The sequence below is a fragment of the Corvus moneduloides genome, chromosome 1 (assembly GCF_009650955.1).
Source record: "Corvus moneduloides isolate bCorMon1 chromosome 1, bCorMon1.pri, whole genome shotgun sequence".
NCBI classification, from domain to species: domain Eukaryota; kingdom Metazoa; phylum Chordata; class Aves; order Passeriformes; family Corvidae; genus Corvus; species Corvus moneduloides.
Genome location: NC_045476.1, coordinates 35034950 through 35048466, shown reverse-complemented (window position 1 = coordinate 35048466; position 13517 = coordinate 35034950). Strand labels below are relative to the sequence as shown.

General features: G+C 45.5%; 1 protein-coding gene across 1 annotated transcript in view; it reads left to right on the top strand.

Annotated features, from left to right (window-relative positions):
* EEPD1 (endonuclease/exonuclease/phosphatase family domain containing 1) overlaps window positions 1–12194 on the top strand; it is a 62937-nt gene extending 50743 nt beyond the window's left edge. Inside the window, exons 4-7 of the mRNA XM_032105098.1 lie at window positions 2685–2819; window positions 4093–4225; window positions 11397–11591; window positions 11699–12194. Of these exons, the coding sequence (XP_031960989.1) occupies window positions 2685–2819; window positions 4093–4225; window positions 11397–11591; window positions 11699–11898 (663 nt within the window). The 3' untranslated portion in view covers window positions 11899–12194. The remainder of the gene's footprint in view (window positions 1–2684; window positions 2820–4092; window positions 4226–11396; window positions 11592–11698) is intronic.
* Window positions 12195–13517: the final 1323 nt, after the last annotated feature.

Here is a 13517-nt window from a genome sequence, read left to right as displayed (position 1 = left end):
TGTACTGCAGGGAGGTACTGATTTATTACAGTGGTGACAGCTGCACCTGCTACCCTTGACAATATTCAAGGTAGGGCTGCACTGGGCTGGACATCACTAACAGTGCCCAAAAGCAGTTTCTCCCAAGGGAAATCTCTCTTTTTCACCCTTAAGTGTGCTAATGAGTTTTCAGAACAGTGTCCTCGTCTAGCTCAAGCCTGTTGTTGCTGAACAGGGTCATTCTCGTGGTGCAGTTATTGCAGTGTGGACGTTGTTGTGGGTAGAAGCAGGATCTGAGACCTGTCATGTACCAAGTGGTGCCTGTCAGTACTGGGGCAGTCTTTAACAATTTATTGATCCAGAATGATCTATTCTGAGCACTGTTGTAACTAAATATGTGGCTGCAGTTGTGTCCTGCTGCTTAGAATCCACATTTCTTTATTTTGACTTTTCCAAATCATGTTGCATGACTGTTAACTGGTTTTGGACTGATGTTTTGGGAGGTGCACCTCCTTTTATTGCCCTTCTGAGAAAAACCCAAGAATGAGGGAAAAATAAACCCAAACCAACCAAAACCCACCACCTGAGCAGCACAAGGATTGTACTCTAGCTAGACAGACACCAAAGGTCAAGAAGGGTCTGGAAAGATACAGAGTGTCTGAATGTGTCTAAAGTTTAATACAATTCACACTTAATTGCAGTGCAGAGTGCAAATGCCCTTCAGGTCATTTTTATTCCTGGCTGGAGTTTTCCTTTGGGATCTCTTGTTAGGCCAGATCATTAAAACACTGAATATAAATAGTTGTGCAAAGTTGTCAAAGTTGTTCTCGCCTTTTTTTTTTTTTTTTTAACCAAGAATTATTAATAAATGTCTCAGAGTTCCTATGTTAAATTCAGAGTCTTTAGTCAGTTCTTTCTTGAGCTATACTTCCAGAGATAATAATGGCAGCTTTGAATACAGGCTGAGTAAATAAAAATGATCTTCCACCTCATTTTACAGATAGGGATGTAAGGACAAATGGTTCCCAAAATTATGGGATAAATGTGCAGCCAAACTAAGAATAGAAATTTTATCTACTTGACTCTTCCTTCTAGCTGCTTTAACAGGAATCTGGCTGTGCTGGAGAACCCTCCACTAAGCCAAAAAGTCTCTTCTATTCCTGGGGGTAGTTAGTGAGTCCGTCAGGTTTGGGCACCATGTACACAAATGCATGAGGTTAACACAGTGTAACCCCAAGAATACAGCATCTTTGGCACAAGCTGATTTCGGGATGCTCTGTAGGGCTAAATAACACAAAATGGTGGATGGTGCTTCCAGCTTGTGCTTCCATGCATTCTGAGCATTCCAACCAGGCAATGACTTTTGACCACCATGTTGATATGAAGTCTGGAGCCTGGAAATAGCCAACAGCTGTTGACAGCAGTTTTATTCTTCCAAATCTTTTCCTGTAGGAGTTTTCAGACCTTAGGCTCCTTACTGGTGGAATAATTTTGTCAATATTTTAAAGGTGAGTTATCAAAGGAGCTACCAAAGAATTTTAACCAACCTTAATCCTTTCAAGGCTCTTGGGAAGTCAGCGGAGCAGTTAACACTTTTTTATTGCAGCTGAAATGGAGAAAACTATTCCTTGCAATGGATTTAAGTATGATTTGCTATGGGAAGTGGGTTTGAATGATGCCAAAGAAAATGGTGTCTGGGTGATGGGAGAAGAGGCTGACAGGCTTTGAATTAGATACTGCTGCTGGTGCGACCAGCGTAGACAGCTTTCTGAAAATGCCAATTCCACATCGTGAAGTAATCAAAAAAAAGCCCATTCAGGATCACAGAAGCAGAGCTGAAAGGAGCAGAGAGCTGAGCATGAAACATTCCAGCTGGAAAAGAAACAGAGAAATTGACAGGGCTGAGAGGTCTAGACCAGATTTCACACCAAGAGACTGAAGGGGCCTGGATATTTTTAGGTTGTGGGTGAAAAAAGTCTGTGAGATGGTGTCAAGCCTGGGGAGAACGAACAACTGTGCACAGCATCATCCACTGCAAGCCCTAGCAGTCACCCAGTGAGACCTCAAGGCACCAAGCTCATGGTTAGACAATTAATTGTGGGGGTAAAGAACTACCTCATTACTGACCATGCTCAGAGGTATCCAATGCTGTGCCTGGAGCAGGAGGAAAGGAGGACCATGTCACCCAAACACGCACACAAGAGGCAGCATCCTTCACCCTGCAGTGGTCTTGTACATGTTCTGCCTGTAGGAGATGAAACAGATTATTAAATCCTTGGCTTGACTGGAGCAGTGCTGGATTTAACTGGGTGTCGAATAGCCAGTGTGCAGGTGTGAGGGGCTGGGAGTAGCAGAGTGATGTGTGTTTCAGCTTGGCACACTCACTCTTCAGTGAAGTCAGTGGAGCTTCCCAGGAAGCATTACTCCCACATCTGATGGGAGTTTTGGCAGGGGTGAGATGAAGAAGTCTTTCCACTTGTCTTCTGTATCTTCCACTGATAGCCCAGGAAGCTGTTTCTCCTTTATGCCTGGGCACAGCCAATTGGGCTTCCTGCCCTCAGCAGGCACCATGCCTAGATATAGATATAGATATAGATATAGATATAGGTATAGATATAGGTATAGATATGGGGCTACATTTGGGCAGAACATTTTGTTTTTACGATCTTATGACTGGCATTTCTTTTTTTCTTTTTTAATTCCAGGGAGTTGAATATTCTGGTTTCCTCTGGGATACAACAGCTGGCATTGAGCTGAAAGATGCCTCATCACAGGAGACTGCACAGACTAATGGCAACGGGAGGCACTCCTATCCTCATCCGTATCTTGCACATTTCAAGGTAACTGCCACTGTGCCAGTCCAGCCTTGCAGAACTTTTACTAAAAAGAATTTGGCTAAGATGAAAAGAGATACCGCCTTCTAGGAGATAAAAATTTCCATGAGCCTCTGACCCACCTCATCACTGTCCCATGGCTTAGTTATGGATGGGTGCTTAATGCACCTTAATACATGCAGTAGTTCATCACAGTCAGTCCTTTCCCTTGCTCCCATGGGAGCAAACCCTGGTGCAAGGGAATATTTGAGAACCTGAGGGTCAGTGGATTCTCCATAGCATCCACAGCCATTGAGAGTGTGACAGAAGTCACCAGTCACCTTGTTTGGCTTTTGCCAAATTAACACAGCAAAGGTGAGGTGTGTACCCAGCAGCCTCCAGGCCATAGGGCTGGGATTCTTGTCAGTGCCACAAAGAGAGATAAGTGCAGGGAGAATGGAGATGGATTTTACAGATATACATATATATCTATGAGTATATGAGTGTGTGTATGAGGCACACTGCTCCAGTGAGACTTGGGCTGGCCTATCTTATGTTGCTGTCACACTTCAGAGTTTCCATTTTAAAGCTTTTTCACTGGGGCCAAACCTATTTAAAAGAACATCATCACTTTTGGAACCAGTTCTTGGGCATATGCTGGAGCAAACATATGAGCAGAGAGAGCCCATCTCCACACAGGCTGTGATGAAGGGGTCCAGTTTGGGGAACTTGACATCTCTGGTAATGCTTTGAGAGAAGCATTAATCAAATAATTATTAATGAATAAAGTATTAGTAATTAATTGATTATACAATTAGGTCCAAGTGATTCCCAGAAGGTAAACAGGAGATTGCAGGGAGCCAACAGCTCCTTTCAAGGTACATTAAGTTTCTTGGTTAGTCTCTGTAACGAGCTGGGGCTAATCACAAGGCAGTAGTAATTAGCCCCTGTAATGACCATGACATTATTTGTAGCTTATTAACAACTGGTTTTGCATAAACTAATTTTCATAAGCAGCTGACTTCTTTCTGCAGCTGTGGTGAAAGGAAGCTGTTTGCTAATGCAAACCAGTTTCCCCAGAACTGAGAGGTTATCAGGTTATTGCAAACAAAGCTGCAAAATGCCTTCCTCCTCTTCCTCCCCACATGGAGACATACCAAGACACACCACATACACAGCAGTGTGAGTCCTACTGCCCCAGATGTACTGCTGAAAGTACTGGGAACTGGCACGTGGTTTTGCATTGTGACCTTCCATTCCCTGCATGCATGGCATTGATTTCTCCTCCTTGCTCCCCCAGGTTGGAATGAATGATCTAACTGTGGTTAACCTTCACCTGGCCTTGCCCCCCTCAGCAGGAGACAATACTGGGAAGAACCACGACAGCCACAAACTGGCAGCCTGTGCACAGACTTTGCAGGAGACTCTGAAAGGTAGGGCAGGGGTGTTCCTGCCAGCTATCACATGCACACAATCTAATCCAAAGGAATTTTTAAAAGAGTAAAATTAGTCTCAGTGAGCATTTCAGAAATATCCCCTCACAATTGTCTTTACTCATATTTGTGCGATGCATAGCGTGACAAATGTGCTTTTCCCTCGCTCATTGTTTTACAGTTTTTCCTAATTAACACAAACAGCACAGGAGATCCTACTGGCTTTGACACCATTTTTTCAAATTAAGTTCCTTCTGATTTTATGCTACTGTAACAGCAAGTTCTGCCAAAGGAAAGAAAAGTCACCAGAGCTGAGAACCTATTTTAAGTGTTTTTTGGAACTAACACCTACCTGGTATCAGAGCAAAGCTTAATTATTTTTTTTCTTCCAAGAGAAACAGGTTCTATATATTTAATTTTTTGATAATTGGAAGCTCTTTGGAAAACCCAATGCAAATCTGCAGATGATTGCTAATGAGAAAAGAGACCAAATCCTGCCTTAGTACGTGGATGTAATATGCAGAATAGTTTTGTTGATTTCAAATAAGTTGCTCTGGCTTTACACTGGGATGAAATGACACCAGAATTTAGACCTGAGCCTGAGCAATGTAATAGGCAGCTGGATTTCTTTACTTCATTCCTATGAATTTGCTTCTTACTTTGAAGCCTGCAAATTACGGTCAATTTCCTGTGAAGCAGAACAAAGCATTTTAGATTCTAAATGTTGCTGCTCTTGTTATAGGAACAGAAAAATCTAGCCCTTCATTTACCACTTAAGAAAGATGTGAAAGGGTTGCAAGGTTTTACATGTGATGGTTTTCAACTTGGCCCAGTTCAGCAAGGTTGGTCACTTGGAAGCATTAATATCCCTCTTGTATAACTCAAGAGGTATTTGCAGTTTTTCTGCATGTTCTGTTGTTGTTCCTTTTGAGTTGCAGAAGCCAGTCAGAGCTATTTTAAGAGCTACTGATTTAAGTATTTGTCCATGTACTTTAAAATTGGAAAGGATGAAGATAAACAAAAGGATCATTTGTTTAATCCCCAAAGGCTGAACTGAAACATGGGATAAATGTGTAGCTCTTCTGAAGTCAACTGAGTTGCACTTCCACTGCATCTAAATTTAGACTGTTGGTGTTCTCTTTATTTCATGTTTTAATTTTCATATGGCAGGCACGTTACTGGAGCATGCTTGTTCTTGGCTTAGTCTTTCACAAAAGAAGAAATTCAGATTCCTCCAAACTTGTGGGATGCAGGTGTGGTCTCCTAAGAAAATGGTAGTGCACACATGTGACTTTGAAGTACTGAATTACCTGAAAAGGAGTTTCATGCTTAAAATTACCAGCATCCTTCAATTTCTTCCAAATCAGTCCACAAAATATGGGAAGTAAGGACTGATTTGTCTGTGGGTACTGCAGTAAATTTGAGTTTCTCTTCTTATTTTGCTAACAGATGCCTGTTCTATTACCTTTTATTCTTACCAAGAGGCATGTGAGCATCTGAGGAATATTGTTTACCACCCACAGCCTCCTGTAACACACAGCATAGTACCCCACATTTCTCCCATTAGATTGGTGGTCCTGGTTCCTTTTTCCCTCTCTTTTTTTCTTTCATTAGTACTGGAGAGACACAGTTGCTGTTGGCTGCTCATAGCCAACTCTTTGCAGCAGCCCTTCTGTCTTCTCTCAAGAACTCCACCAGTTTGTCTGCAGTGTGGTGTCCATGGGCAACACACAGATGTTATTCTGGATGCCCTGCTAGTGGATGGATCCAGGGACCAGGGTGCTGGATGGATTGAGAGAGTCCTGAGGAAAAGAATTTGCAAGTGCTGGTGGATGAAAAGCTGCATATGACCCAGCCATGTGCACTTGCAGCCCAGAAAGTCAGCCTCATCCTGGGCTGCATCAAAAGCAGGGTGGCCAGCAGGGCGAGGGCGGGGGATTCTATCTCTCTAATCTGCTCCCAAGTGACCCCACCTGGAGAACTGCATCCAGCTCTGGGATCCTCAACATAGGAAGGACATGGACCTGTTGGATCAAGTCCACAGATGGTCTGTGAAGATGATCAGAGGGCTAGAGCACCTCTCCTGTGAAGAAAGGCTAAGGTAGCTGCGTTTGTTCAGTCTGAAGAAGAGAAGACTTAGGGAATATCTTACAGCAGTCTTCTAGCACCTGAAGGGGGCCTACAAGAAAGCTGAAGAGGGACTTTTTACAAGGACATGTAGTGATGGAACAAGGGGGAATGGCCTTAAACTGAAAGAGGGTAGGTTTAGATTAGGTATTAGGAAGATATTTTTTATTGTGAGGGTAGTGAAGCACTGGTACAGGTTTCCCAGAGGAGCTATGGATGCTCCTCCCTTGCAGTATTCAATGCCGAGTTGGATGGGGCTTCAAGTGACCTGGTTTAATGTAAGATGTCCCTGGCCACGGCAGGGGGGTTCGAACTAGATGATCTTTAAAGGTCCCTTCCAACCCAAACCATTCTGTGATTCTGTGATACCTTGTCCCATGTGGCTTGCCATATTCCATGGGTTATCCATGCATCAGGCACTGGGCTTACAAGACTTCTGAGAAATGGTAAGGAATCCTCTTAGCAGCCAATGTAACATCACATCCTTCTCATCATATGTGTGTCACTCTGTCCAGGAAGGATTTGGGTGTTTAAGAGTCTGTTTAATTCATGAGGTAAATTATCCAGGGCATGGGAAAATCAGAGTGTGTCCTACAGATGTCCCCTTGGCCTGCCATGAAGCAAAGGAGGGTTTCCTGGTTCCTGCAGAGAGGCAGACTTCAACACTGCAGACTTTCTGCAGGCACTATCAGTCCCTCAGCTGATTGCCTTGGCACACCAGAGCTCAGCCACTGCGGCACAGGGCTGAGTTGCGGCTCTGCTTTGCTTTGCTGGCCAAGAGCCACCCACAGGCACTGCCAAAATTCACTGGTGCTTCAGTGAATTTGAAGATGCATTTGCAAACAGACCAGACTTTTTTTTCACCTGAGGAGTTTTCCATTGACAAGGACACGGTTGCTTTGGGCCCAGAGGGTGTGAATGTGTGTAGGAGCACTGCTGAGAGGTCATGAACGGGACACATGCCTGGCTGCTGTGGGCTTTGCCACCATGTCCTAACAGATGGAGGCTCTGGGTCCTTGTGGACAGTACAGTCTGTGTCAGGGACCTTTGCAGCCAAAGATTGGTTGGTAAGAGAGCTCCTGCTGCTCTGTCTGTTGAGGAGAAGGAGGACCAGATTGCATCAGCTGAGGAGCCTCTGGCTCCTAGGGAAAAGGAGAATCAAGCCCCGCCAGTCTTAAATTCATTTTCTCCAAAAGAGGAAAATCACAGCACAGCACCAGTAGCATTGTCTTCATTTACTGTTTTTCCCTCCATCTGATTGTGACTATGGGAATCATGACTGCAGTTTTTGATCAGTTATCATTCCTTATTATGAGTAAGGGCATTTCTTCCAGAACTTTTGCTAAGTTTGGCTGAGAGCCATTGGGGCTCATCCATGAGACCCCTGAGAGCTGCAGCTGCTGTGGGCAGCTCTGCTCCCTGCCTCTGCTGGGAGGCCCAGGGGTGTCCAGTTAGACAGGCAGGATCCAGGCGGGTTCGCTTCCTGCCCTTGCATGGCTGGATGTCTGTCAGGGTCTTGGGAGGCAGACAAAACACGAAACTGCAGTGCTGACATGCATGATGTTGTTGTTGCAGGAGCTGGCAGAGGTGGGAGCAGGGCTGAGAGTGAGCCAGGACAAGGGGAAATAAAGTTGGTGGTTGTCTAGAGAACTGTTTGCTTGCTCTTCCTTGCTTAGCACAGGGCTGCCTGATGTATTCCCACTCTTTTGCAGTCGGAGGAACCCTAGAAGCTCCTGTCAGAGGGGAACTAAAAACACTCCTTTCTCTCCCCAATGGCAAATTGGGTTTCAGCTTCTTTAACATGCTCCAGCCTATTCTGGCTATCAACTTTACACTTTGATTTTATGCTTTGTTATTCTGCATGCAAAAGTTCAAATGAGTGAAGAATATAGTGATTCCCTCCCTGGGCAGGGACTCATCTTACCTCCTTCCAGGCACACATCCAAGTGCTGGGTCTTTTATCCTCTGCTATTTCTAATCTGTCCAGAATGGAAAGGTTAAAATTTTCAGTCAGTTAAAATTTTCATTTGTAAGTATGGTGGGCTTTTTTCATAGACTTTTCATGTACAGGAGATAGGCTTGAGGATTTGCTAAGGAAGCATGAGTAGTTCAGGATAAAATAGAATAGATTTTGTGCATAATCAAGACGCTGCTGTTGAGATCCTGGCCTCTCTGTCATTTTTAAACACCAAGGATGTGCTCCAGAGGTTTCTGTAATGGCCTTTTCCCATATAGGGTGGAGATGAAAGCATGGAAGGAGCCAGGTGGTGCCTGGGCCATTTAGCAAGTGTTAGCACTGAAGGACCAAAGTTAAATTTCAGGCTTCCTGGTCTTGCCAAGCAAGAGATCTTGCAAGAGATCTTTGTCATGAGATGCATACAAAACCACCAGCTCACAGCAGGCAGGGTCATCCCATTAGGCAAGAACTGATTTTTCTTTTTGGGTTCTGATGGAGCTTAAAATAACTCAGGTTCAGATTCAGGTGGTTTTTTCCTTCAAAGGTGGGAAGACTGCTATCATGAATGCTTTATGGAAGAATATTTAAACTTCACATTATTTACAATATGATTTGTGTCCTACAAAGGGTAGAGGAACCACAAATAAACGAATTCATTGCCCCTCTGCGTCTTAGCAAGCACTATGTTTTGAAGTAAGTCATATGCCCTCAGTCTCATTTGCTCTCTTGCCCCTTCCCAATTCATCTTTCTTGCACTGCAAGACAGAAGTAGATTTTGTTGAGCTTGTGCTCCCTCTCCTGGATAGCGACTTCTACAGCAACAGCAAAAAATGAGGAGGTTTACCCAGAGCACCAAATATGGCAGAGGATGCCATCTGTCCACCTCATCCCCTCTCACACTTCAATCCCAGGAAAGAAAAAGCTTATAGGCTCTTCATAGTTCGCTCTTCTGAAGGCAGCTTTGGGATAATTTTTTTTGTGCATTTGTGCCTCCTTTCACCATCCTTCCCCTTCTCCAGTGCCAAGTAGTGACGTGGCAGCATCTCTGGTCAGCTGTCAGCATTCTTCAGCTGTCTTCTCAGGTATTTCTGGCAGTGGTTTGAGATGGGCACTGAGGCATGTGCTTTGTCCTCTTATCCCAGGGCACAGCTGGGATGTCTGCATCCACATCTGTGGGGCTAGGAGAGCACATGTTGGGGATATGAAATTAGGGTCCAGAGTCTCTATCCTCATTCATTAGGGTTGGAAACAAATTGTAACTGAAGTAATTTTCTGATCCAAGTTGAGCAGTATCCCTTCAGACAGCCAGGCAAAACAAAGTTGCTGTAGTCAGGGAGTATCTGCGTGGTTTCTCAACTCATCTTCTGCCATCAGGCTTGCAGTCTGCTCCTTGGTCCTGTTCCTTGGGATTTCTTAAATACAGAGGTTAGAATGAGCACTGCACTTTTGGGACTGTGGTATATACCAGCATAAGGCTGCGTCTTCCTGGGTTCCTCACAAAAGTGTCCTTGACTCTTACAGAAAATCTATTTTAAAAAATGTCAGCATAGGTGAAAGCCAATAGGTGCTTCTTGTAGAAAAAAAAAGAAAAAAATCTTAAAAAGGCACAGATTTCTAAAAACCTCTGAGACTACAAATGCTTGTCTTTAAGTTTGTCGCTATTAGGGAATAGCAGGGAAAAGACACCAATATTTGGACTTTAGTAAAGCTTTTGATATTGTCTCTGACTCATCCTTCTGGACAAAATGCCCAGCACACAGCTGGACAACCACATTACGTGATGGGTGAGCGACCAGTTCACAGATCAGGCACAAAAATCACAGTGAATGGGGTGACATCAGGCTGGCATCTGGTCACTAGTAGGGTTCTGCAGGGCTCCATCTTTGGCCCAGTTCTCTTCAACATCTTCAGTAATGTCTTGGATGTGGGACTTGAAGGAATACTAAGTAAGTTTGAAGACAACACTAAATCATGGGGAGCTGTCAACTCCCTAGAGGGCAGACAGGTCCTGCAGACACCTCGACATATTAGAGATGTGGGAAATTACCAATCATATAAAGTTTTAATAAGGGCAAGCGCCAAATCCTGCACCTGGGATAGGTCAGTCTTGATTGTGTGCACAGACTGGGGAATGAGGGGCCGGAGAGCAGCATTGTGGAAAGAGACCTGGGGCTCCTGGTTGATGGCAAGCTGAATGTGAGTCAGCAGTGCCCTGGCAGCCAGGAGGGCCAAGCGTGTCCTGCGGGGCCTCGGGCACAGCATCGCCAGCCAGGGAAGGGAGGGGATTGTCCCGCTCTGCTCTGCACTGGGGTAGCCTCACCTTGAGTATTGTCTGCAGTTTTGGGTGCCACAATACAAAAAGTACATTAAGCTGTTAGAGAGTGTCCAAAGGAGGGCCATGAGGATGGTGAAGGATCTGGAGGAGAAGCCATATGAGGAAGCAGATGAGGTCACTTGATCTGTTCAGCCTGGAGGAGACTGAGGGAAACCTCACTGTGGTCTTCAACACCCTCAAGAGGGGAAGAGAACAGGCAGGTACTGATCTCTTCATTTTTTCGTGACCAGTGACGGGACCTGAGGGGAATGGCCTGAAGCTGAGTTCAGAGGAGGTTTAGGTTGGGTATTAGGAAGAGGTTCCTCACCCAGAGGGTGGTCGGGCACTGGAACAGGCTCCCCAGGGAAGTGGTCACAGCACTGAGCCTGACAGGTTTCAAGAAGCGTGTGGACAACACTCTCAGGCACATGGTGTGACTCTTGGGGTGTCCTGTGCAGGACCAGGAGTTGGACTGATGATCCTTATGGGTCCCTTCCAACTCAACATTTTCTATGATTCTATGACTCTATGATAAATAATATTAAAAAACAAGCGTCAGATGTGTACTGGCTGGTTTTATTGTCATGAGGAGAATGGCCATGAGTAAATAAATACTCAGTGAAAAAGGCTTTGAATAGCATTTCTTTCAGGAGTTCAGAGTACCATCACTTCTGTTATTCAGTATTTGTATTTTTCCTCTTTCCATTTATCCTCTTGTACTTCAGTGATGGATGTCCATTCTTCCCATTCTTTTCTATTTTTCTGTTTTCTAGGAGAAAAAGATGTAATAATCCTTGGAGATTTTAACCAGGCCCCAGACAGCAGCGACCATGACATCCTGAGGAAGGAGAAGTTCCACCACCTGGTCCCTTCCAGCACCTTCACCAACATCAGCACAAAGAACCCACAAGGGTCCAAGTCACTGGATAACATCTGGATCAGCCGGAGCTTGAAAAAGGTCTTCACAGGTAGGGTTGCTTGAGCGAGGCTGTGTAACCTGTAGTTGGGTTGGCGTCGTGTGTCCAGTTTGGGCAGTATCACTCAACCTTCTTCCCTGTGATTCTCTTTGATGCAGGCCACTGGGCTGTCGTGCGAGAAGGGCTTACAAACCCATGGATCCCCGATAACTGGTCCTGGGGTGGGGTGGCTTCAGAGCACTGCCCCGTGCTTGCTGAATTTTACCTGGAAAAGGACTGGAACAGGAAGGAGGTGACGCGGAATGGGAACGGGGTGACGGTTGAACGCAACGACTCCCACACTAAGCACGAACGATGACATGAATTTGAGGGTGCCTCTTCTGCCACCCAGGGAAGGCTCTGGTCGCTCACGACTCCACGGCAGAGCAGGACTGCCTTCCCCTCTCCCTCCTTCCTGCTCTCTTCCCTGCACCTAGAAAGCATCAGCATATGATTTTGGTGGTCCTGGCTTTGTGCCCCTCCTGGACAGTTCTGGATGGAGTCTCATGGCAGCAGAACAATCTGCAACTTTTTCCAGGGACACAGTGGACATTTCCACACCTGGAGATTTGGATGAGAATTGTACAGAAAATAAAGTGTACTTTTAATACTGTACAGGGTTGTTGCTAAAATGCAGCTGAGCAGGGTTTTGCTGTGAGGGGGAGGTGATGGTTATTTTCCTTTGCCCCTTTGTAAATTGAGGTAATAAGAGAGGCCCCAAAAAGAGGGACAAGGTGGACATTCTTGGCAAATTGCAAATGCTATTCAACACTTGCAAAAACTGCTGGAGCTGGTCCCTATGTGAGCTGCAGTGAGACCTGAGTGGTCCCTCTGCCCCAGCCTGGAGAGACATCATTCCTCCATAGCCCCTTATAGGCACCCCTCATCCTTTCCTTCCTCCTTCCTTATGCTCCTGACAGGGTCATTGTGCCCCAGAAGAGCTTCCTGGAGCTTGGCTTTGTCTTTTTGTTAGGTGCAACGTTCAGTGTTGGGTTTTCTTCCCACACAATAGTTTTCAGGAGCTGGGAAACCACCAACTTGTCCCTCTGCATAGCCTGGTCCATTTCTCCAGTACCCTTTGCCTTGCTCCCTTTTGGGGATTTCCCAGGAACAGCCCTTGTCCTCTGGCCCTGCAGCTGGCATCAGTGAGATGTAGCCACGGGTCTTTGTCTAGGAGCCGGTGTTCTGCGCAGGGCTCTGCATCGGGGAGAAATGGGCTGTGCATCAGTGGGAGGTCTATAGATGAGCCCATTTTCATGTGATCACTGCAGGGGCTGGCCCACATGATGGACCAACCTCTGCCCATTGACTTTTTTAGGGGCTGTCAGTTTTCCCCTCTGGCAGACCAGGCATCCTTTTCCTGAGCCTCACTGCTGCATAAGCCTGATTCTCTCACCACAACAGGGGTTTAAGTACAGCGTGTGGTCACCATGCATATGGCAGGGATGGGGGCTGCTGCCAAGGGGGTTTGGGTTCTGTGCGTGTCCTGGGTGGGAGCAATTCAGCCAGCACCCTGCCACAGCAGCACTGGGAATGGAGCATTGAAATTGCCACCTACATGAGTTTTTTCATGCAGAAATTAATAACCAGTGACCTAGAAGGGAAACGTATCAGGACTTCAGCATCTGCAAAAGAAACAGCTCGAGTGTGAAAGGTGCTGAGCTGCCCACTCACCCAGCACCTGCTGCTCCAGGCTGCAGATGACCACACATTCTGCTGCTGAGTGGAAAGGAAAATTCTGTGGCATGGCTCACTACTCTTGACAGCAATGCCACACCAAAGGAGATGTTGTAACTGAGGGTTTTAGAGTAAAACAGTATCATATTCTTGCAGTATTTTTATTATTTTAACTTTCTCAGATATCACCTCATTTCTAACGACTCAAAAATAACTAATTTTTCAACAACTAAATAAATTCCCATGCAAACACACACAGTT